General features: G+C 37.2%; 1 protein-coding gene across 2 annotated transcripts in view; it reads left to right on the top strand.

Moving 5' to 3' along the window:
- LOC136041104 (phosphatidylinositol 3-kinase regulatory subunit alpha-like) overlaps nt 1–26,713 on the top strand; it is a 271,528-nt gene that overhangs the window by 218,160 nt on the left and 26,655 nt on the right. For both annotated transcript variants that reach the window (XM_065725659.1, XM_065725661.1), the window contains one exon: nt 22,214–22,490. In XM_065725659.1, the coding sequence (XP_065581731.1) occupies nt 22,214–22,490 (277 nt within the window). The remainder of the gene's footprint in view (nt 1–22,213; nt 22,491–26,713) is intronic.

The following is a 26,713-nucleotide window of genomic DNA, read 5'->3' as shown; positions in this document are numbered from 1 at the left end:
TGGAAATGTTTTGAAGTTCTATTTCCTAATCTAAAAGTTTGAAAGAAACTTCGAAAAATCACCGCTTGAAAACTGTAAAAGATTAATAAGTCATCGATTTCCCTACTTTATTTTCCAGCCGCATAATTTTAATCTTCCTCCTCTGAAGATTTAAAGTCATTGTTGTCCTAGAATTCTGAAAATCCCTGCTGCAGATCCTGGTGGGTATGATAAAAGATACGACGGCCACTGACTGCATTGTTTTTCTTAGAGCCTTTCGTACGGTAGCCATTTGAAAAGAAAAAACTTAAACTGCTCTTTTAAGAACAGGAGAAACATTATTTTGCCTCTTTTTCCCAACACAAAATTCCAAAGCCGCTTACCCCTCCCCCATAGAAACTTTCCTGGAAGTCCCAACCCGAACTCCGAGCCACGAAGGAAAACAGGACATGCTTACCGTACTACGTATAAAGTTCATGACGTTTTCATGAAACTTGCTGACTGCATGCCCCTATAAAATGAGAGATGCTCGCTTGCCTTCAGCCTCTATTTTTTTACCAATTTCAAGTTTGAATCAGAACTGTTTCAAAGTTTTCAATTTTAATACGAAAGTTTTCGGAAAATCACTTTATAAAATCTGTAGGTCCCTTAAAAAATCCTCACATTCCACCAAAAATGCTGCATTAGAGTAACAAATTTTAGTTTTCGAGCCACAAAATTTTAATCTTCTTCCTCTGCAAGTTCAAACTTATTGTTGCCTCACAATTACGAAAATCCTGTTGTTGAAAATCATGGTTGAAATTGGGAAATAGATATAATGATCAGTGACCGTAATAAAAAGGCTGAATATGAGAAGCAAGGTACTAGTCAAAATGATCCAACATAGATTTATTCATGGATGTGAATAGTTGGCTGTTAATATGTGGACTGAATGCTAATGAGTTTTAGCAAACTAACTCAAAGCTCTATCAGTAGTTCATTTTTATGATTAATTAGCTTTTGATGCTTCTGCTGAAAATTCTAACTATTTAAGGTGGATCTCCGAGGTTTGAAGCCAATGCTATTTTCTTATAGCAGTGAAATGCGTATTAACAGCAGACACGAGCAGATTCTTTGATGAAAAAAATTATTGTGGCTTCATTGAAAGCTTTAACATGAATAGGCCGAACAAATTCGCATTTTTATTCTTTAGAGCTTCATAAGAAATTAATTAGTGGGGGACACCTCTAATTTTTAAAAGTAGTAATAAAATTACTTTTAGAAGATGTAGAGAATTGTAAAGTAGCCTCTCGATTTGCCACAAGATTTCAAAATTTTTGGCCGGGAATTTTTTTTTTTATTATCATCAGTTTCCTTTAAAATTTGCTATTTAAGATATCCTTCCTTTACTATTTAAAAGAGTTGTACTAATTATACAGCCTTGATTTTTGTGTCATTTTGTAGATCTTATATTGATTAATAATCCCAAAGATTCTTAAGTTTGTAGTTATAAGAGATGATTTTTAGCAATAATTCTTAGTATTCAAGATTTTCTCCTTTCTCATTGGCTTAAGCACTCCTTAAGGGGTTTGCCAGAATATCATTAAGAATGTTGACATCTCCTTATTATTACGACCAGATTTAAAAGGAAGTTGAAAACATGTATAATTGGCAACAACACCTTGAGGCAATATCATTTTTAACACCTCATACGAATGGGAATTTGTTAGGTTACACAGCTGTTACAAAGCAGATAAAATTATTGGCCTTTAAAAGTAAAGAAACACCGATTTTAGGCCTATGAAATGTATGAACATTATTTTTAAAAAGAACAATATTCTTAAAAACAAATCATTTTAAACATTATTGGCCTTTAAAAGTAAAGAAACACAGATTTTAGCCCTATAAAATGTATGAACGTTATTTTTAAAAAGAACTTTATTCTTAAAAAGAACATTATTCTTAAAAACACATCATTTTAAACATTATTGGCCTTGAAAAGTAAAGAAACACCGATTGTACGCCTATAAAGTGTATGTACTTTATTTTTAAAAAGAACAATATTCTTAAAGACACATTATTTTAAAACATTATTGGCCTTTAAAAGTAAAGAAACACTGATTGTAGGCCTTTAAAATGTATGAACATTATTTTTAAAAAGAAAGTTATTCTTAAAAAAGAACATTATTCTTAAAAACACATTATTTTAAACATTATCGGCCTTTAAAGGTAAAGAAATAGCGATTTTAGGCCTATAAAATGTATGAATATTATTTTAAAAAAAAGAACGTTATTCTTTAAAACACATTATTTTAAAACATTATTGGCTCTTAAAAGTAAAGAAACGCCTATAAAATATACGAACATTATTTTTTTTATCTAAAGTTGTAGGATATTCGTCCATTTTAGTTCCACGGGATCTCATTTTATTCCCAATAGTGCCGTATCTTAGAATATTTTGGTTTTTCCCCAACATCTCATATAGTTGACGATTTATAGGCTCGTTCATAAATGACTGCTTACCCCGGTTTGGAACCGCAGTAATCATATACTTTGCTTTACGGAGTTAAAGTCATATGTTCCTGAAGGTACATAATAAACATTGGGCAATCTTGCCCTGGGGTCATAAATACAGGTAAGGGAGGAAGGAAACCTCTTAGGGGGTATTTAATAAATTTTTGAATCTACTTATATTTATATACTATTCGTCAAAAACAAGAGCTAAGAGCTCATATGGCACTTGTGACGAGCTCAAGAGGAGCCAAGAGCCAAGAGCTCATGTGATATGAGCTCTAGTAAAATTCTAAGAATCAATAGCTTGCTTTAAGAGAAAAATCAAAGGCTTAATGCCGGTCGGGATTTAAAACAAGAGCTCTGAGACACGAGGTCCTTCTAAATATCAAAATTCATTAAGATCCGATCGCCCATTTGTAAGTTAAAAATACCTCAATTTTTCTAATTTTTCCTCTCCCTTCAGCCCCCAAGATGGTCAAATCGGGGAAAACAACTGTAAAGAGTCAATTAGTGCAGCTCCCTGACATGCCTACCAATTTTCATCGTCCTAGCACGTCCGGAAGCGCCAAAATCACCAAAGCACTGAACCACACCACCTAAGTCCCCCCAAGGAAAAGTGGATCCAGTCCGGTTACGTCAATTACGTATCTACGGCGTTTATAAGCGTTTTCCAAGTTTTCTGGTTTCCCCCCTCCAACTCCCCCCCCCCCCAATGTCAATAGATCTGGTCGGTATTTAAAAGAAGAGCTTTGAGACATGAGTTTTTTTTTAATTATCAGATTTTATTAAGATCCGGTCACCCATTCTTAAGTTAAAAACACTTCAATTTTTCTAATTTTTTCCAAATTAACAACTTCCAGCTCCCCCAAAGAGAACGGATCCATACCAATAATGTCAATCTCGTATCTAAAGCTTGTGCTTATTCTTCCCATCAAGTTTCATTCCGATCTCTCCACTCTAAGCGTTTTCCAAGATTTCCGGTTTCCAAGGTTTCTGTTTTTCCCTCCAACCCTCTATATCCTTGGATCCAATTCGAATTGAAAATGGATTATCTGAGACATAAGATTCTTCTATATATTAAGTTTCATTAAGATCCTATCATCCATTTGTAAGATACCTCGATTTTCACGTTTTCCAAGAATTCCGGTTTCCCCCTCCAGCTCCCTTCAATGTCATCGGATCTGGTCGGGATTTAAAATGAGAGTTTTAAAGCACAAGATCCTTCTAGATATCAAATTTCATTAAGATCTGAACACCCGTTCGGAAGTTACAAATACCTCATTTTTTATAATTTTACCGAATTACTCCCCCCCCCCCACTCCACCAAAGAGAGCAGATCCGAGCCGGTTATGTCAGTCACCTATCTTGGACGTGTGCTTATTCGTTCCACCAAGTTTCATCCTGATCTCTCCACTTTAAGCGTTTTCCAATATTTCCCCCCCCCCCCCTAATGACACTGGATCTGGTAGGGATTTAAAATGGGAGATCTGGGTTTCGAGGTCCTTCTAAATATGAAATTTCATTAAGGTACGATCGCTCTTTCATAAGTTAAAACACCTAATTTTGTGTATTTTTTTTTAGAATTGTGACTCTTTCCTAAGTTAAAAATACCTCATTTTTTCTAATTTGTCGGAATTAACCCTTCCCCCCCAACTCCCCCAAAGAGAGTGGATCCGTCCAGTTACGTCAATCCACGTATCTACGATATTTGCTTATTCTACCCACCAAGTTTTATCCCGATATCTTCACTCTAATCATTTTCCAAGATTTTTGGTTTCCCCCTCCGCCTCTGGCCACTGTCACCAGATCTTGTCAGGGTTTGTAACAAGAGTGCTGAAGCACAAGATCCTTCTAAATATAAAGTTTCATTAAGATCTTATCACCCGTCCATAAATTACAAATACCTCATTTTTCTAATTTTTCCAAGTTACCCTCCCCCCAACTCTCCCAAAGAGTGCGGATCTGGTCCAGTTACGGCGGTTACGTATCTTGGATGTGTGCTTATTCTTCCCACCAAATTTCATCCTGACCTCTTCACTCTGAGCGTTTTCCAAGATTTCTGGTCCCGCCCCCACAACTCCCCCCAATGAAACTGGATTCAGTCAGATCTAAAATAAAAGATCTGAGTTGCAAGATCCTTCTAAATATGAGATTTCATTAAGATTCGATCACTCCTTCGTAACTTAAAAATACCTCATTTTTTCGAATTAACCGTCCCTCCACTCCCCCCTACAGACGGTCGAGTCGGATAAATGATTATTTCTAATTTAATCTTGTCAGGTACAGATTTTTCTCATTTTTCACAATTAACCCCCCTCCCTACTTCTCCAAAGAGAGCGGACCCATTCCGAATATGTCAATCACGTATCTAGGATTTGTTCTCATTTTTTCCACCAAGTTTCAAACCGGTCTTTTTTTCTGAATTAACCGTCTCCCCACTCCCCACAGATGATCGAATTGGGAAAACGACTATTTCTAATTTAATCTAGTCAGGTTCCTGATACGCCTGCCAAATTTCATCGTCCTAGCTTATCTGGAAGTGACTAAACTAGCAAAACAGGGAAAGACAGACAGACAGACTGACAGAATTTACGATCACTATATGTCACTTTGTAAATACAAAGTGCCACAAAAACTTACTAATACCACAGAAATTTACGAAACTTTTTCTAAGACCTTTTAAGCCCTGGAAGCAAGAGATAAATTAGGGTCTAACTCGGTGTCTTCAAGTATCGCCCTGATTTACGAACAATTAGCTACAACTGAAGCCCAGCTGGAGAAAATAAGAAGTCATCTGCTGGAAAATATAACCAATCAAACAGTTCGTGGTAACGAACTGTAGTAAGGAGCGACCCGGCTCAATAGTAACCGAAACTCTAAAAAATGGAATTTTGATACCAATAGTTACATCGAAAGAATCGCATTTTAATGCTGATTTTAAATATATAAGTTTCATCAAGACCAGTTATACCCATCGAAAGTTACGAGCCCGAGAAAATTTGCCTCATTTTAGAAAATAGGGGGAAACACCCCCTAAAAGTCATACAATCTTAACACCATCAGATTCAGCGTATGAAAGAACCATAAAGTAGAAGTTTCAAGCTCCTATCTACAAAAATGTGAAATTTTGCATTTTTTTGCCAGAAGACAGATCACGGATGCGTGTTTATTTGTTGTTTTTTTTTTTTTTTTTTTTTTTTTCCTTTTTTTTCCAGGGGTGATCTTATCGACTGAGTGGTCCTAGAATGTCGCAAGAAGGCTAATTCTTATGGAAATTAAAAGTTCTAGTGCCCTTTTTAAGTGACCAAAAAAATTGGAGGGCACCTACTCCCCCTCCCACACTCATTTTTTCCCAAAAGTCACCGGATCAAAATTCTGCGATAGCCATTCTATTCACCATCGTCGAAAAACCTAATAACTATGTATTTAGGGACGTCTCACTCCCCCGCAGTTCCCGTGGGAGGGGCTGCAAGTCACAAACTTTGACCTGTGTTTACATATAGCAATGGTTACTGGGAAGTGTACAGACGTTTTCAGGGGGATTTTTTTTGGTTTAGGGGGGATTTGAGGGGGGAGGGTTACATGGGAGGATATTTCCATGGAGAAACCTCTCATGGGGGAAGTGAATTTCAATTAAGGTGGCGCAGGATTTTCGAGCATTATTTGAAAAAACAATGAAAAAATAAATATGAAAAGTTTGTTTCTACTCAAAGTAAGGAGCAACATTAAAACTTAAAACGAACAAAAATTATTATGCATATCAGGGGTTTACCTTCTCGTTATACCTCACTCTTTACGCTAAAGTATTTTTAGTAATTTCAACTATTTATTCTACGGTCTTTGTGATTCAGAGGTCATTCTTAAGGAATTGGGACAAAATCTAAGCTTTAATGTAAAGAGCGAGGTATCGACCAGGGTTGAACCCCCTCATATACGCAATAAAAACATACGGATATAGAAGTTCGTTACGTAAGTTCATTCGTAAGTACGTATATTTTTTGCCAATGAAAACGTTTGTAAAAAATTAAAAGTTCTAGTTGCTTTTTTAAGTGATCAAAAACTTGGAGTGCAACTAGGCCTCCTCCCTCGCTCCTTTTTCTCAAAATATTCCGATTAATTGCAATTAATTCATATGCAAATTTCGCTTTAATTATTATGTGCGGAGAGCCAAGATCAAAACATGCATTAATTCAAAAACGTCCAGAAATTAAATAAAAAAAACAAGCTTTTTTAAATGAAAGTAAGGAGCAACATTAAAGCTTAAAACGAACAGAAATTACTCCGCATATGAAAGGGGCTTTTCCTCCTCAACGCCCCACTCTTTACGCTAAAGTTTCTTACTGTTTTAAAAATAAAGTTAATAGAAAGAGTCAAACTTTAGCGTAAAGAGCGGGGCGTTAGGAGGAAAAGCCCCTATCATATACGGAGTAATTTCTGTTCGTTTTAAGTTTTAATGTTGCTCCTTACTTTCATTTACTTTCAGTTACTGAAAAGTTCAATGATCCAAATTCACTGAAAAAAGAAGGTACTGAACTGATAATCAGCCAGGTTTATGATTCAACCACGCTCGAGTTTAATCCATAGTTTGCAAAAATTGAGCAGGCTCTACTAGGTAGTCTGAGATTTCAAACTGAAAATTTGTAGGAGAGAATTGGTCGAATAGAAAAAAAGCTTGATAATTATGATCAAGAGTCCATGCTTGATAGCCTTGTATTTCATGGGTTAAAGTAGTTACCTGGTGTAGAAACTCATACGACGATATCTAATATTATAAATAGCAAAATGTCTGTGCTGGGCCCTTTACTTTATTTAGTTTACGTGAACATGATGCACGTTTATCTAAAGGATACATATATTACTAACATTATTTCTAACAAAATTTGCAAAATCTGCAGATAATTTAATAGCTAAAGCTCATATTACTCTCAAAAGATTAGAGATGTTTACAAGTTTAAGTTTGCTGTGTGTGAATGTAAAGAAAAATTTTTACTGACATTCTGTGGAGTGGGTGATTCTGTTGATGTATTCAGTAAAGTTCTATTTGGTGAAAAACCTATTTTACAAGCTATATCACTGCGGTACCTCGGCTTCCATATTGATTCTAATCTATCGTAGAAGCATCATAGCGACATTATCTCCACCAAAGTTGCACTTGGAGTTGGCATCCTCAAAAGATTGAAGCATATTGTGCCGGAACATACTCTTCGCACGATATATTTTGCAATAATCTACCCATATATCATACGGATGTTTAGTCTGGAGAAGCAATTTTTATGTTAATTACAAGCTAAATGGTTTTCTCATAGTTTTGATCGGACGATTTCGCTAAAAAAAAGGGGATGGGAGAGGAGGCCTAGTTACCTCCCAATTTTTGGTTACTTAAAAATACAACTAGATTTGTTTTATTTTTTTACAAACGTTTTTGTTAGTAATATACATTCGTACCTTACGAATTAGCTTATGCAACGAACTTATATAATTGTATATTTTTATTGTGAGGGGGTTTGCCCCCTCGTCAATACCTCGTTCTTTACAATAAAGCTTGAATTTTGTCCCAAATCTTTCAGAATGACCCTTGAATAACAAAGGCCGTTGAATAACTAGTTAGAGTTATATAAAATACTTTAGCGTAAAGAGCAAGGTATTGTGGAAGAGATGAACCCCCTTATATAAGTAATATTTTATGTTCGTTTTAAGTTTTAATGTTGATCATTACTTCCAGTTGAAAAAAAATTAATTTTCTCATTGTCTTTTTGTAAATGATGCTAGAAAATCCTACGACCCCTTCATGGAAATTCTCTTCCCTCATGAAAAATTCCGGCATGGAAAGATCCTCCCACTCAACTTGCCCCCCCAACCCACCCTAAACCCAACACAAAAAAAGTCCCCCCGAAACGTCTGTACACTTCATAATTAACAACTATTATGTGTTAACAATGGTCAAAGTTTATAAGTTGCCGCCCCTCCCCCGGGAACTGTGGTGGATTTAGTCATCCCTAAAGACATAGTTATTAGGTTTTTGACTAAGTTAAACACAATGGCTATCTCAAAATTTTGATCCGGTGACCTTGGAGAAAAATGTGTGTTGGAGGGGGTCTCGGTGCCCTCCGATTTTTTGGTCACTTAAAAAGGACACTATAACTTTTAATTTACGTTAGAATGAACCATCTTGCGACATTCTAGGACAACTAGGTCGATACGATCACCCCTGAGGAAAAAAAAAAAAAAAAAAAAAAAAATACGCACCCGTTATCAAAAATACAAAATTCCACCATTTTTATGATAGGGGCTTGAAACTTCTACAGTAGGTTTCTCGGATATGCTGACTCTGATGGTGTGATTTTTTTAAGATTTTGTGACTTTTAGAGGGTATTTCCGCCTATTTTCTAAAATAAGGCACATTTTCTCAGGCTCGTAACTTTTGACCGGTAAGACTACACTTGATGAAACTTATATATTTAAAATTGGCATTAAAATGCAATTCTTTTGATGTAACTATTTGTATCAAAACTTTGTTTTTTAGAGTTTTGGTCACTATTGAGCCTAGTCGCTTCTTACTACAGTTTGTTACCACGAACTGTTTGAAATAGTAACTTGTAAATGAATAAAAGTAATACATTCTACTATAACGTTGAGATAGAACTTACTAATGTCTCAGGTTTTCCCGTCCCTTTTTTGTTTTTGTATTTTTTTTTCTGCTCATCGTGAAAATTCAAATGCTAAACTGTTATCTGACTTGTAATCAACCAAATTCAAATGGTCAGCTGTTACCAATTAGACATGTGAAAAATCTAAATTCCCTTTAAATCCGGTCTTAATGTTCAGGGAAAGTCAACAGTCTTTAGATATTCTGATACAACCCTCAAGGAGCAATTAAGCCAATGAGAAAGGAGGAAATCTCGTAACGTATTTCAATGTTATTGGAAATAGAATTTGCTTTCAACCTAGGAGATTGACCTTAAACATAAACAATAAAAAAGTTTAAACGTTTTTCAGTTAATGTTTTCTTTCTTTTCTATGTTTTGGGCAGAGAATTTTAGCCGCAATTTATAAAAGCTTACCCCTTCATCGAGGGATTGGAAAGACCCCTTCCAAGATTGGTTAATAAGTTTCTCGCCTTGGGATTGGGGAGATTAAAAAACTGTGAGTTACGTATGCGGTTTTCCCGACTTCCCCCTCCCAAGGATTAGACTTTTATATTCTGATTTATAAAAGGATTGTTTTTGTTGTTATTATTGTTTTAGTTGTTTAAGAAAACACTGTTCCTCAAAACACTTGTGGCTGTTTAAATGAGTACGGTTGTTTAAACAATGCCTTTTTTTTCTTATTATCCGACTGAGGACAGAAATTGCTATTTCGTCTTTAAATACACTCAGGAAAACTTCGAACACACAAATATTTCCAACGTCTGTCTCGGAACACAAACTATTTTCCGAAAGAAATGAAAATTTACCAAAAATACCGTTAAAATATAATACAAATATGCCGAAGATATATCAAAATAAGAATGTAATGCATTAGGTTCAAACGGTTTATTATTATATTGTACTATTATTATATTCTATTTATTGACGCGGAAACCTTGAGTCTGTGATGGACATTATAATTAAACATAGTGATCACTGGCTCTTATGACAAAAAAAACTAAAATCCAAATTTTAATACAAATAAAAATTATTTAGCATAACTATTCTGGCTTGGGCCAAGTATATTTTTATACTTGTAAGGAATACCAATTATTTTTCTGATAGTTATTAAACCTGTATTAGCTATCGCATGTTCCCTTTTAGAACTTTTACTATAAAAGTTATAATTATAACTATTATACCTATAACTATAATAAGTTATAACTATTTAAACACAAAAACCTACCGAAAAGCAAGAAGTTTAAATATTTTAAGGTTTATTTTCCCTTTATTTATTTTCCCTTTATCCTATGTTTAGGCTAAAAATTTTAGTCGCATTTTATAAACGACCCATTCATCAGGGGATGCAGGCCTCCCTTCTAAGATAGGTACATAGGATCCTTGCCTTAAATAAAAAAAGTATGACCCATCAATGCAATTTTCTTAAACTGTCCCTCCCTCCTCCTCATAGGACTAGACCTTTATGCACTACTTTTATCAATGGGTTGTTTTGTTGTGTGTGTGTTGTTTTTTTTGCGCTTATAGAAAACATTGTTAAATTTCTGACATTATTTGTTACCTCAAAATTCTTGTAATTGTTTAAACGAGGTGATTTTTATTTCAATGACCTAGTCTACTGAGTGGAGCATGCCAGTGCGTCTTTCCACACAAAAAAGCAAGAATACCAATATTTCTAATTTATTTTTTTGAATCATGAACTATTTAATAGTTAAATATAGCAAAAGAATGATGTAATATGTTTGCTCGAAATGGTATTTTATAGTATACTATTATTATTATCATTATGTTTTATTTATCGACGTGAAAATCTTGACCCTGTGATAGACATGATAACTAAGATAGCTAAATATAATGATCACTGACCGTAATAAAAAACTCTAAAATGGAAATTTTAATATAAATAAAAATGATTTAACATAACCATTCTAGCTTGGAACAAGTAACTTACTATGTGTGCTGGGAATCCTAATGATTTTTCGGATACTTAATTTAAACCTGTACTAGCTATCGTATGTTCAATTTTAGAATTTTACGAGTTTTTTATGGTTTTCGCCGAGGAGCGCTATTGTTCTTTATGCTTTATAAGAATTGTACGTGGTTTTATCGGTTCTTGAGAATTAGTTTTTTAATTAGTATTTTTAATATTCAACATGGTCTTGATCTTTAGACAGGGGCTGGGAATTTACCTCACCAACTGCTCACTGGAAATTATAGGGCTTGTGCGTTAAATCAAGCAGTACGATTGGTAGTGTCTACTAATAGCTAAAAAGGGTAACTATCCAATCCTCCCCAGATGCTTCTAGAGGATTTTGGAATTTTATGACTGGCTATAAGATGTGATTTAATACTGAAAACCCCCCAACCAAAAAAAAAATCTCCCTGAAAGTGTCTATACACTTCCCTATAACCGTTACTATGTATAAACACTGGTCAAAGTTTGTAATTTGCAGTCCCTTCCACGGGGACTGTGGGGGAGTAAGTTGTCCCCAAAGACATATTTTTTTGGTTTTTTGACTATGCTAAGCAAAATGACTATCTCAGAATTTTGATCCGGTGACTTTGAGAAAACAATGAGCGTGGGAGGGGGCCTTGGTGCCCTCCAATTTTTTCGGTCATTTGAAAAGGGCACTAGAACTTTTAATTTCCGATAGAATGAGCCCTCTTGCGACATTCTAGGACCATTGGGTCGATATGATCACCCCTGGGGAAAAAAACACAAATAAACACGCATCCGTGATCTGTCTTGTGGCAAAAAATACAAAATTCCACATTTATGTAGATAGGAGCTTGAAACTTCTACATTAGGGTTCTCTGTTACGCTAAATCTGATGGTGTGATTTTCGTTAAGATTCTGTGACCTTTAAGGGATGTTCCCCGTATTTTCTAAAATTAGGCAAATTTTCTCATGCTCGTAAATTTTGATGGGTAAGATTAAACTTGATGAAACCTACATATTTAAAATCAACATTCAAATGCGATTCTTTTGACGCACTATTGGTATAAAAATTCCGCTTTTTAGAGTTTCGGTTACTATTGAGCCGGGTCGTTACCACGAACTGTTTGATAAAACACTCATTTTCTAACAATTTTTCCACCCAAGGCCAATCCCCCTCATCCATTCCAAGAATCTCCTTTCTCAAAACCCTTAATTCTTCCACAGCAAATTTTCCTCTCACTCTCCACGTCGGGCAACTATAAGGACCACTCTTCCTTCCGACCCTTCTCAAATATCTTCTTATTCCTCCAAGTGGCATAAAATTACCTCTACAAGCCACTGCTTTTCTTTCTTTTTATCTTTCTTTTGTGTATTCTATCATTTATTACTCACAATTGTCAGTATTGATCGATTGTCGTTAAACAGTTTCCAGTTAGTAATTAAGAGCATAATTTGTCTTATGTTTTCTTTGTATTTATTGATTATATTTGTTCTTTCTTTTTTTTGCACATTAGTCAGACACTTTTTTGTGATTGTTTTTGGGCTCATTTCCAGCAGGATCAGACGCACAAAAAATTTGAAGCCATGCAAAAAAACTGTGGTTTGTGACAAAAAAAAGGTTGTTGGTTATTTGGCATAATCAGTGTTTTTTAATCATCAATCTTTGTCACTTTTAATAACTATTGTAAAAAATGTAATGTTATTAAAGGCAATAAAAGTGGTTGTTATGCCTAAAAAATAGAGACCGTAGCAAAATCACAAAGTGTATTTGAAAATAAATATATGTTGTTAAGTCCATAGCAGATTCGATTTCATAAAACTTGGACTTTACAAACTGTGGTTTGTTAAAAAAAAAACAGGTTGTTAGTTATTTGGCATAATCAGTGGCTTTTAATAATCAATCCTTGTCATTTTTAATAATCAATACCAGGAGACCGACCTTCCCTCGGTGAAGCGAATTTTAAACATAAAAACGGCTCCCGCATATTCCTCCCTCCCACAGAAATGCGATCCCCCCCCCTTTATCCTGATTCATACAAGTAAAGCCTTGTTTTTGTGTAATTTTCTAGATTTGGTTGTATTAACATATTTTTTTTTTGCCTTGTAAATATGTAAAATCAAGTCCCTGCACTATATACAAAGGAAGAAAAAACGTACTTAACCAGAAATCCAGTCCAAAATACCAAAATTTTTTATTGAATATTTTGCTAGGGTTACTGTAAAGTTCCTTCGAAAGGTTCTTTCGACCTGAAAGGTTCAACTGACCTGCAGGGAAGCTAATTGATTAAACAATTGCTGCATACAAATTTGATATAAATAGGAGATCACATACAATGCAAAACTAACCGAGGTTGGAACGTTTAAGAATAGTAATGACGTGTATATATATATATATATATATATATATATATATATATATATATATATATATATATATATATATATATGGGAGACAGTAACAACGGCAATCAAAGGGATAAAATTAACCCTTGACTGGGCTGCCCACATAATTGAACAATCTGTCTTGGCTTTTTTCTACAATTGTCCAATGACTTTGACTTTTCCCACAACTATTCCCTCTTTTTTAAATTCAAAAAGATATGTATTGCAAAAAGATATGTTGGTAAGTTGATATCGGGTTCGACTTAATAAAACGACTCATGAACTATATTTAAAAAAAAAAATGTGTTGCTAAGGATTCTAGATTCTATAACTTCTTTTTATGTGCCCTAGGTTAGCACAGATTATACTATTCAAATGTGTGCGGAAATTGAGTTGAGAATTTGTATAAAAACAAGAGCTAAGAGCTCATATGGCACTTGTGACGAGGTCGGAAGAGCCGAGAGCTCATATGGTACGAGGTCGGAAGAGCCAAGAGCTCATTTGGACGAGGTCGGAAGAGCCAAGAGCTCATTTGGCACTTGTGAGAAGGTCAGAACCTAAAGTTAAACTTTATAGCACAAGATCCTTCTAAATATCAAATTTCATTAAGATCTGGTCACCCTTTCGTAAGTTACAAATACCTCAATTTTCAAAATTACCTCCCCCCTCCCAATTCCACCAAAGAGAGCAGATCCGGTCCAGTTATGTCAGTCACGTATCTTAGACAGGTTTCTATTCTTCCCATCCAGTTTCATCCTGATCTCACCGCTTTAAGTATTTTCTAAGATTTCCGGTCCCCCCAACTGTCCCCCCCCCAATTACGTTTGATCCGGTTGAGATTTAAAATAAGATATCAGAGTTACGAGGTCCTTCTAAATATGAAGTTTCATGAAGATCCGATCACTCCTTCGTAAGTTAAAAATACGTTATTTTTCTTATTTTTCAGAATTACCCCCCCCCCCCCCGCAATTGAGCGGATCCGTTCCAATTATGTAAATTACGTATGCAAGACTTTTGCTTATTTTTCCAACCAAGTTTCATCCCAATCCTTCCAATCTAAGGGTTTCCCATCATTTTAGGTCTCCCCACCCCAAACTTCCCCCAATGTCACCAGATCCGGTCAGGATTTAAAATAAGAGCTTTGAGCCACGATATCCTTCTAAAAATCAAATTTCATGGAGATCCAATCACCCATTCGTAAGTTAAAAATACCTCATTTTTTCTAATTTTTCAGAATTAACCCCCCCCCCCCCAACTACCCAAAAGAGAGCGGATCCGTTCCGTTTATGTCAATCATCTATCTAGGACTTGTGTTTATTTTTCCCACCATGTTTCATCCCGATCCCTCCACTCTAAGTGTTTTCCAAGTTTTAGGTTTCCCCCTCCCAACTCCCCGCCCCCATCACCAGATCCGGTCGGGATTTAAAATAAGAGCTCTAAGACACGATATCCTTCTAAACATCAAATTTCATTGAGATCCGATCACCCGTTCGTAAGTTGAAAATACCTCATTTTTCTAATTTTTAAGACTTACTCCCCCCCTCCCAACTACCCCAAAGAGAGCAAATAAGTTCCGATTATGTCAATCATGTATCTGGGACTTGCGCTTATTTTTCCCATCAAGTTTCATCCCGATCCCTCTACTCTAAGTGTTTTCCAAGATTTTAGGTTTCCCCCCTCCAACTCCCCCCAATGTCATCAGACCCAGTCGGGATTTAAAATAAGAGCTCTGAGACACAATATCATTCCAAACATCAAATTTCATTAAGATCCAATCACCCGCTCATAAGTTAAAAATACTTCATTTTTTCTATTTTTCCGAATTAACCGGCCCCTTCTCCCCCCCCCAGATGGTCAAATCGGGAAAACGACTATTTCTAATTTAATCTGGTCCGGTCCCTGATACGCTTGCCAAATTTCATCGTCCTAGCTTACCTGGAAGTGCCTAAAGTAGCAAAACCGGGACTTTAGGTTTTCCCCCTCCAACTCCCCCCAATGTCATCAGATCCGGTCGGGATTAAAAATAAGAGCTCTAAGACACAATATCATTCCAAACATCAAATTTCATTAAGATCCAAATACCCGCTGATAAGTTAAAAATACTTCATTTTTTCTATTTTTTGCGAATTAACCGGGCCCCCACTCCCCCCCAGATGGTCAAATCGGGAAAACGACTATTTCTAATTTAATCTGGTCCGGTCCCTGATACGCTTGCCAAATTTCATCGTCCTAGCTTACCTGGAAGTGCCTAAAGTAGCAAAACCGGGACCGACAGACAGACCGACAGACAGACCGACAGACAGACCGACAGACAGACCGACAGACCGACAGAATTGGCGACTGCTATATGTCACTTGGTTAATACCAAGTGCCATAAAAACACCTAGGGTCTTTTAAGTCTTTTAACTAAGTCTTTTAGGGTCTTTTAACTAAATCCATAGGGAAAAATTTAACCCTCTATAAATATATTTAAAATCAAGATGCGAGCAAAGTGAAAAATTCATAACAAACTTAAAAAAAATGAAAAATGACTACTAAAAAGACTAGATAATAGAATACTAAAAAATAAAAACAATACCGCTTTCTAAGGCTATAATGAGAGAAAGGTTGAGATGGATAGGGCGCGTTCCGTAGATAAAGGATGACAGATTGCCAAAGATTGTCCTTTTCGGCCAACCGTTTAGGGCTTAGCGGAAAGCAGGACATCCTCGGTTTGGATGGGAGGATGTCGTTAAGAAAGATATAAGGAAATAGGAGCTTCCTGGGAGGGTGTAGAGAGGGAATAGAAGCGTGCGTAGCTGTCTTGGCCTCACGCGGATTGGTGCTGCGGTGAATTGTTAGCAGTAGTGGTATGTTTGATTAAATTGAATTGTTAGACTCGGCGGTTCATTTCAAGCTAAAATTTAACAAATTTTGGAAAATTAACCTTAATATTTGATGAGATTTATTGGTTTAAATAGGAATGAGAATAGAAGTTACTTTATGTTTTATTTGAATTTTTATTTTGCCATTTCGGTTTAGGCATTAGTGTGGGCCAAATTAGAAAAACTAAGGTGGGTGAAGAGCGATGAAAAACGCTTTAAACTTATGCCACCAATGCCACCAAACAACTTCATAAGGTGTAGCTTTTCTGAAAAGTGCTGTCAATTTTTTTTTTTTTTTTTTTTTTTTTTTTTTTTTTTTTTTTTTTTTTTTTTTTTTTTTTTTTTTTTTTTTTTTGCGAATCAACGTGGCAATACTTGACGAAAAATCTATCACTGATCCAATAAAATCATAATATGAAAAACCCAAAAATAAAATCTTGGTTTTCAGCCATAATGCACCTAAGGTTGGTCCAGAGGACAAAGATGTCTTATTTCGATAAATAAATCGCTCTCGCTCTAATCCCCTGCCGTTCTGTTTCTTATTCTGACTCTTCTTTATCCTCCCGTCCCTTCTCTCTCACTCTCTCCTTCTCTCTCTCGCCCTCTGTCTCTCTCTCCTCCTCTGCTCTCCTCTTTTTTCTCCCTCTCTCTTTCTCTCTCCCCTCTTTCTCTTTCTTATTCTGACTCTCCATCCTCCTCCCTTTCATGATAACCGGTCCCCTTTCCCTCAAGGCTGTAATATCTCACCTCATATCATTACAGGTTAATTGTTCCAGTTTTTTCTGTAAGTGCTTCATCAATAACGAAATAATTAATCATTTCGTTTATATCATATAGAATTAATAGAACAAGTTTCCTTTTCTTCCAAGTTTAATGTCAGTACTTTGCCGCTAATCTATAATGATTTAAAGGGTAATGTGTTTGTTTTTCTGTTGCTCTAATAAAATATGTTCAAAAGCAGTTGTTATTTCACATTTTGTAATTTTATTGTTTTTCCAAGAATTGTAAACATTTTCCTCTTTTTATTTTCTACTGACTCAACCTTCTGATCTGTATTTTAATGGGACATAAAAAAATGTGAAAATGTAGATCGCAGGTTCATTGCGAAATTTCGAAATTCAGTGCGAAATTTCATCATATTTTTATATCATTTTTGAGCTCCTGTTCACAATCATTGAGCCCAAATGTAAAGGGTGCATCCGACACTTCCCGAGGGGTTTCCCACTCTTGAAATTGTTGTACACCAGGCTGCTTGCGCCAAGCATGGTTGAACTGTTCGGCACCCGTGAGGTTCCAAGAAGTAAAGAAGGTGACGGGAAGTAGACAACCTCTCGCTTTTTCTGAAAATATGAGTTTAGGTTTCTAGAATGGGTCTCCGTCCAATGGACATAGGGCAAAGGGTCACTAATGCGCATTTTTTTTCATGGTATTTTAAATAAAGTTGGTGAATTCCTAAAAATGTATTTTTATTGCTTTAATTCTTTTTTAACTTCTTTTTTATTGCACACTTTTCAACTGTATCAATTACTTGAAGAAAAAGATCACAATCAAATCTTGACAATAATTTCGTCATTACATTTTACTTTTTAACTTAGCATAGAATAATAGTAACAAATCCTTAATCACTATCAATTGGCGATTCTTTTTGATGCGAAAATCCATTTTAAAACCTTCTATAGTTTTCGTTTTGTGCGAGCTGTAGCCTGTGAAATATGATTGGATTGGGGAACGAAAACTTACAGAAATGTAAATTTTATAAAATTAAGAAAAATCAGGAAATCAATTTCTAATAAAAAGGGCTCATATGCAGTTTAGATTGTAGTGGGCGCCAAATTAAAAAAAAGGTAACACGGGTGGAAGTTCAACAAAAATAGGTTAAGTATATAGCATCAAACACCTGTAGTTTTTCTTTGAAAGAGTAGATGTCGTTTGAAATCATACTGTCTCAATTGAATTTTGGGACGAAAGGCTTTGTTAAGTTTGAATGTTTTTGCTTATTAATTTCCACGGTTCAAAGTGACAACGCTAACGTGACGCAACGCTCATTTTATGAAACACCCCAAATTAAAAATGTCCGGAAGGGGTGGCTTTCAGTCATGAATAGACCTAAGTTGAATTGAGGGGCAAAAAACATTTTTATTTTCATCTGTTTGATACTTTAAAAGAAAGGAGAATGGTAGAAAGGGGTATCTGTCTGGACCAATATCAAACTGGATCTCAAACCAACCTTGATTTGGGAGGGGGGAATGGTATATTAAATGATAATTATGGTATAGGAAATTTTTCGAAAATATGTAACAATTACGTGTAACAGTCGCATTAACAAATAATTTTTATAACAATTATTGTAACATATAATTGCGCGCGAGTCGTACACATATATGCACACATAGTACCGAGGAATTAGCTGCAATAATTTAATTGGCGTCACGTGATATTTTTGGAAAGTAAAGATTTGCTCCGTCCACTCAAACAAATAACTTTTTTTTATTGGTTTAGTCCTTTTTGTTCAAGCTTGTTTGCTTCCTAAAAATATTTGGAAGTTTTCTTTGAATTTCCATAATGCGTCATATAGTTTTTTCTCATAGTGAGAAAGTGGAGCTTTTAATATCTAAATTGTTTTCACCAAACTTGTGGATTTTTTTTTTTTTTTTTTTTTTTTTTTTTTTTTTTTTTTTTTTTTTTTTTTTACCGACAGCTGCTTCTTAGAAGCAGTGTAAAAACTCAAAACACGTTTCTCCACTTTTCTATTTCTTTTTAAAAACATGTATTGTCACAATGCCTTTTAAATTGACAAAGCCAAAGTGGATCGAGTATTCCTTGCACCTAATTGTAGCTAAGTAATAGGCTTGACTTAATGCTCCTGCCGAAATGCTTCCGGCGTCGAGAGTGATGCTACATGGAGCCTCCATTTAGACCGGTCTCTTGCAAGGATGTGGACGTCCTCCTGAATATTTGTCATGGCTAAGAAGGCACCTGTCGTGTCCTTCCATCTGGTTGGGGGACGACCTCTTGGGCGTTTCCCGCCGTGCAGCACGGGATCAAAGTAAAAAATCGTTCGTGCGGGAGTGTCGGGGGGCATGCCAAGGAGATGTCCGTACCAGCGTAGTGTTCGTTGGGCGAGTTGGACTGAGAAGGGTGTTTGAGCAGTTAACGCCAGGAGGTTCTCGTTGCTAACAAAATCGTGCCCGTGTAGTCCTTCAATGCGGCGAAAATGTTTTGTTTGGGCTATATTTACGGTGCTAAGCACAGACTGAGTGGCTGGCCAGGTTTCAGCTCCGTAAAGAAGCACGGATCCCACCGAAGCATTGTATATGCGCATCTTGGTCCTACGGCTGATAGAAGGTTTCCTTTAAAGGGCACTTAGTCTTCCCACTACTGCTGAGGCTTTGGCAATTCGTTGCGTTAGATCTTTGAGGATTGATCCGTCATTTGAGAGGATAGAGCCAAGGTATGTAAATTCCTCAACAATCTCAGCTGGTTTGTCACCGACGATTAGGACTGGCGAGGGACGCGGTGAGTTACGTGGTTCAACAAACATCACTTTTGTCTTCTGCCAATTAATCGACAGCCCTATCTTTAAGGCTTCGTCAGCAAGGATCTGTAGGGTTTTTGTGAGCTTTGACGGTGAATCGAAGACAAGAGCAAGGTCATCGGCATAGTCAGTGTCTGAAAGTACTCTATCGCCGTAATACAACCCAAACTGGAGGCGGTTTATGGTCCGAGTCATAATGTAGTCGATGACACAATTAAATAGCTCTGGAGCAGCAGCACAGCCCTGACGGACTCAAGTATTGATTTCAAAAGATGGGCTGCGTCTGCCATTGACCTGCACGCAGCTCTCAGTCCCTTCGTGGAGCCACTCGAAAAGGCTGCAGTACTTCGCTGGTAGTCCCGTTGTTTTCAGTATGAGCCAGAGTGATGGCCGGTTGACAGAATTGAAAGCAGCCTTGAAATCTACAAAGGCAACATATGCATTTTTGAAATTCTCGAGTCTTTTCTATCAGCTACCGCATTGTGAATATTTGCTCCACGGTAGGCCTTCCTGGCATGAAGCCAGTCTGTTGGATTCTTCGTTGGCTTCTGAGAAAAGTGGTACAGCGGTCTAAGAGGGTCATAACGAAGAGCTTCCCGGGAACAGAGAGTAGTGTGATGCCACGATAGTTGGAGCAGATTCTGCGACTGCCTTTTCGTTTCCAGAGAGGCAGAATGATGCCCGCTCGCCAGTCTTTCGGAATTCATTCTGCACGAAATACTATGGAGAACATTACTTGGAGCCAGAGAAGGGTCGCTGCCCCACCATATTTCAGCAGTTCTGCAGGAATACCACAGACCCCTGGGGCTCGGTTGTTTTTCATCCGTTTTAGAGATTTCAGGATTTATGTAGAGGTGAAAGAGTGTTGCACACTTTCACACGGGGCTTCAGGGGTGCTAGATGCAACTTGAAGAAGGTCAGGGTCGGGCTGGCTAACACAGTCCAAGTTTAGAAGTGAAGAGAAGTGATCCTTCCAGGCAGACAGTTGAGGGCTCTCGTCAGTGAGAATATTTCCATCATTAGATGTGATAGGGCCTAGGGAGGATGGCTTTCTATCTGTAAGATCCCGAAGGTGTTTGTATTGAGCGCATGTGTTATCCTTTCTGGCGGCCTCCTCGAGATCGGCGGCCTTTTTCTCGGTGAACAGCTTTCTGTCTCTGTGGAGGAATTTATTTCTTACGCCGTTTAGACGTTTGTAGGTAACCATGTCCTTCGCTAGGCGTGCTTTGCGACGCTGTTCAATAACATCTAGAGTTTCCTGCGATATCCAGGATTTCTTTCTGGGCTTCAGACGGCCGATAGTACTTTCGGCCGAAAGCAATACGCCGTCTTTGAATAGTTGCCATGTTTCTTCAGATTCTGAAATTTGACCAAGACAGTCAAAACGGTTTGAGATGGAGACAGCATAAACCTGGCGCGTGTTGGAGTTTGCGAGATTGTTCAGGTCTAATTAGTAAAAAGTAAGTAACTAAGACGGCACTAGACCCTTAAGGTCCAAACCGGGGGTGCTGATCTCCGTTTCATGGCCCTTCAGCCAGGAAGTGCAATGGGGGTCTGGGGGCCAACCATCCTGTGCTTTTACACACCCTTCCTGCTTACCTTCCCCAGATTTCTCCAGGTACCCATTTAGAGCTGGGTCGACTCTGGCTGAGCTTTCAGAGTCACGCCACTGACCCTCGTCCCGAACTATATAACTGGTCACAACCGGGATTGAGTCCGTGCCCCTTAGACGCATAATTCCCACGCCAGCGCGCCAACCACTCAGCCAGAATGGCTGGCAACCACTCAGTTCAGATCTAATTGGCTGTTAATGTAAAAAATGGTGACTTCTATGAAGGGGCTATAAAAGATGGATAACATTGTTAAATTAAAATCAAATAAAAAGTTAATTTTAATTTACTTTGGTATCACTTTAAATCCACCATTTGCTATTGGTAAAAAATTAGTGGGTAAATCCCCCACAGATCTTGATCCAGGCAGAATCAATTACCGACTGGGGAGAAACCTCTCCTTATGAATCAGATTATCGCGAACGTGCCTGGCGTGGTATTATATTTTCCGCCAGAAAGCTAAATTGAGTTAAATTGAAATAAAAAAGAAATCGATTGATACGGTTAATTAAAATTGAGTTCTTTCTCTCTTGTTGTCGAATGAGGTACCATTATATAGTTCAGCATAATTTTCAATTCTTATGTTTCAAAGACGTATTCATTTTTACCCTTAAAATATTTTTTGTGTATTTTTACATTTTCCTCTAGAATCTTCGCTGAGAAGGAACTTACGGGTGGTGGAGGTATAAAGGACTCTGTCCCTGCTGTTTGTGTATGTACATAATATTTTCTTGTTTAGGTTTACTTACAATCATTTAATTTTTCAGGGAAGATGTAAACGAATTATTAAAAGACGCGGAAGACGGTACCTTCCTTGTTCGTGACGCATCTTCTGGCCCTGGTGAATATACCTTAACCTTGAGAAAGGGAGGGTCAAATAAATTGATAAAAATATGCCAACATGGAGGCCGATTTGGCTTTGTCCAACCATACATTTTTGAAACAGTGGTCGACTTGGTTGAATTCTATAGAAGGGAGTCACTTGCAGAATATAATCCTGCTTTGGATACAAGATTACTTTATCCTGTTTCCAAATTTTATCAGGTTAGTGTTTTTATTCTTCTTCTTCTTTTAACGTGTTGCTCTCCTTCTTTTTCACCCTTTGTCGCAGAACGTGTCCTAGCCTTACAATCTTACAATCGATTACTTTGTCCCTTTTTAATTGGATTACTGTGTTTAATCAAATTGCTTTATCCCGTTATTTGATTTTCATATTATTTTTTCGATTTTTCTTTACCTAGTTACTTCTTCTAATCTTTGGGGCGAGGGTGCTTCCTGAATTTTTTTTATAGGGGGGAGGGTCACAAAAAATCTGTACAAAACACATCAAACATTTATTATCAAGGACAAAATTTGGGGGGGGGGATGGTCAAACCCGATACCTCTCACCCTGGATACGGCCTTAATTTGGGGCTCAGTTGGAATCTTTCACGACAATTCAGGTAGCTGTTGATGAGGTGAAATGTCAATTCGTAGAGGGAGAGGGTGCAGGAGCCGCTTACCAGAAATTATTAATTTCACATTATTCCAGGGAGGAATTTCAATCTTATCTTAATCCTGCAAAAGCTCAGATTAGTTATCTGCGTAACTTTTTTGTGATGTCGCCAGTTACTGCTGTAAAACTGTTACAGTTTTATTTTCCTATTTTCTGTGTTGAATCGCTGAAAATTAAACATGTCCGTTTTACTCTACGCTCTTTACTCCTTTTATTTTTTTACTTTTGTATGTAAATTGTTACTTTAGCGAAATATTGAACCCAGCTCAAAAGAGGGTGACATAGAGCTATAAGACTCAATGGAATGTATGGCAGTCGGCGAAATAGGCGCCCTTGGCTTAGTCCTTTATTTTCGTATTGTTTTGCGGCCAATTTTATTCGAATTCTAATTGGTAAAACCCCCCTAGAATAGCTTTGGAAGTTATTAGGACCTTTTATCCTCGGTTCTTATGGCTTTTAAAGATTTCTAGGGCCCTTGTGACAAAAAATAACTTGTTTTGCTCGAAAACTAGTATGAAGCAAATTTTATGTAACTTGTAAAAAAAAAGCTTTAGTTCATGCCTGAAGGTAAGATACAAGGCATCAAAAACGCATCAAAAGTTTGTTTGTATTCATTTTTATGGCACTTGGTATTAACCAAGTAACATATAGTAATCGCTAGTTCTGTCGGTCCCGGTTTTGCTACTTTAGGCACTTCCAGGCAAGCTAGGACGATGAAATTTGGCAGGCTATCAGGGACATGACCTGCTTAAATTAGAAATAGTCGTTTTCCCAATTTGACCATCTGGGAGGGAGTGGGGGGCCGGTTGATTCGTAAAAAATAGAAAAAATGAAGTATTTTTAGCGGGTGATGGGATCTTAATCAAATTTGATGTTTGAACCTAAAATCTTGGGAAACGCTTAGAGTGGATGGATCGGGATGAAACTTGATGGGAAAAATAAGCACAAGTCCCAGATACATGATTGACATAATCGGAACGGATCCGCTCTCTTTGGGGTAGTTGGGGGGGGGGGGGGGTAATTCTGAAAAATTAGGAAAAATGAAGTATTTTTAACTTACGAACGGGTGATCGCATCTCAATGAAATTTGATGCTTAGAAGGATATCGTGTCTTAGAGCTCTTATTTTAAAGCTTGACCAGGTCTGGTGACATTGGGGGGGGGGGAGTTGGGAGGGGAAACCTAAAACTTGGAAAACATTTAGAGTGGAGGGATCGGGATGAAACTTGGTGGAAAAATAAACACAAGTCCTAGATACATGATTGACATAAACGGAACGGATCCGCTCTCTTTGGGGTAGTTGGAGGGGGGCTATTTCTGAAAAATTAGAAAAAATGAGGTATTTTTAACTTACGAACGAGTGATCGGATCTCAATGAAATTTGATATCTAGAAGGATATCGTGGCTCAGAGTTCTTATTTTAAATCCTGACCGGATCTGGTGACATTGGGGGGAGTAGGGAGAGGGGAACCTAAAACTTGAAAAACACTTAGAGTGGAGGGATCGGGATGAAACTTGGTGGGAAAAATAAGCACAAGTCCTGGATACATGATTGACATAAATGGAGCGGATCTGCTCTCTTTGGGGTAGTTGGGGGAGGGGTTAATCCTGAAAAATTATAAAAAATGAGGTATTTTTAACTTACGAACGGGTGATCGGATCTCAATGAAATTTGATATTTAGAAGGATATCGTGTCTCAAAGCAATTATTTTAAATCCTGACATTGGGGGAAGTTTGGGGTGGGGGAACCTAAAATCATGGGAAACGCTTAGATTGGAGGGATCGGGATGAAACTTGGTGATGAAAATAATCAGAAGTCTTACATACGTGATTTACATAATTGGATCGGATCTGCTCTATTGGGGGGGGGGGTTAATTCTGAAAAATAAGAAAAAATCACGTATTTTTAACTTACGAAGGAGTAATCGGATCTTCATGAAACTTCATATTTAGAAGGACCTCCTAACTTAGATCTCTTATTTAAATCTCAACCGGATCAAGCGTAATTGGGGGGGGGGGGCAGTTGGGGAGACCGGAAACCTTAGAAAATACTTAAAGCGTTGAGATCAGGATGAAACTGGATGGGAAGAATAGAAACCTGTCTAAGATACGTGACTGACATAACCGGACCGGATCTGCTCTCTTTGGTGGAATTGGGGGAGGGGAGGGGTGCAATTTTTAAAATTGAGGTATTTGTAACTTACGAAAGGGTGACCAGATCTTAATGAAATTTGATATTTAGAAGGATCTTGTGCTTTAAAGTTCTAATTTTAAATTCCGACCAGATCCTGTGATATTGGGGGGAGTTGTAGGGGGAAACCGGAATTTTTGAAAAATCGTGAAAATTGGGGTATTTTTATCTTAAGAATAGATGATCGGATCTCAATGAAATTTGATTTTTAGAAGGAATTCATGTCTCAGAGCTCTTATTTCAAATCCCGACCAGATCTTTTGACATTGGGGGGGGGGAGTTGGAGGGGGAAATCTTAGAAAAACACTTGGAGGGGAGGAATCGGGATGAAGCTTGGTGGATAGAATAAACAAATGTCCTTGATACGTGATTGACAGAATCGTACTGGATTCGCTCTCTTTGGGGGAGTTTGGGGGAGGGGTTCAGTGATTTGGCGAGTTTGGTGCTTCTGGGCGTGCTAGGACCATGAAAATTGGTAGGCGTGTCAGGGAGCTGCACAATTTGACTTGATAAAGTCGTTTTCCCAGATTCGACCATCTGGGGGGCTAAAAGGAGAGGAGAAATTAGAAAAAATTGGGTATTTATAACCTACGAGTGGGTGATCGGATCTTAATGAATTTTGATATTTAGAAGGACATCGTGACTAGAGTTCTTATTTTAAATCCTGACCGGCATTAAGCCTCTTATTTTCCTTTTTAAATCAATCTATTGATTCATAGAATTTTGTTAGAGCTCATACCATATGATCTCTTAGCTCTTCTCGCCTCGTCACAAGTGCCATATGAGCTCTTAGCTTTTGTTTTTGCGTTTTTACGAGTGGAACAAAAGTTTCTCCGGGGGGGGGGGTAAGGGAGTCAAACCCCGGCCTCCTGGATACGGTTTTAGCAGGATGTTAAAGGGAAACATATAAAAACCGATTTTATTTTCTTTTTAATGTCATTTTTTTGTACATTCCCAATCTCATAACCAAAGTGTTTGTCTCTTTTCCCCATTTTCTTATTTCTAGGGGGGTCCTAACAGTTCTCTAGGACCAAGCCGTCAAAGGATGAAGGGCTAAGTACATCGAATAAAGTTTATTTTAAAAAGCCCTTTCTCATGCTTAAAAGCAAAGCAAGAAACCCGTGTTTATGTCTCTTTTATTCTTTCAGTTTTTGCATCTTTGTTCTCAGAACTAAAGTCTATATTGAGTTTTTATTTTATCCTAAAATAGTTTATTTTTAACTCCTAAGAGTCCTGAAATTGCTCTTGGGCTAAAGGCTCTGAAGTCTGTTTATTGTCCTTTAGCTCTCTGTAAAGTGGTATTTGAAGAGGTTTGTCTCCTTCATTTGTCTTAAATGAGATGGGTCAAAGAGTATAAGAAAGAGGAAACTCGAGTTTGCTTCTGATTGAATAAGAAACAACGACATCTATCAAAATCGGTAAAATTGTGCATCAAATAACTCCAATTGCTGCAGCCAATATAATTATTTACGAGATTTACCTGTTAATAATTCTAATTTGCTAGGTCTAATTTTCGTGTTAAGTGTAATAGTCCTAATTTGCTAGGTCTAAAGGGTATTAATAGTCCTGTAGGTCTTTTTA

The sequence above is a fragment of the Artemia franciscana genome, chromosome 21 (assembly GCF_032884065.1).
Source record: "Artemia franciscana chromosome 21, ASM3288406v1, whole genome shotgun sequence".
Lineage (NCBI taxonomy): Eukaryota > Metazoa > Arthropoda > Branchiopoda > Anostraca > Artemiidae > Artemia > Artemia franciscana.
The sequence above is the reverse complement of the archived record's forward strand: the minus strand, read 5'-3'. Positions and strand labels throughout refer to the sequence as shown.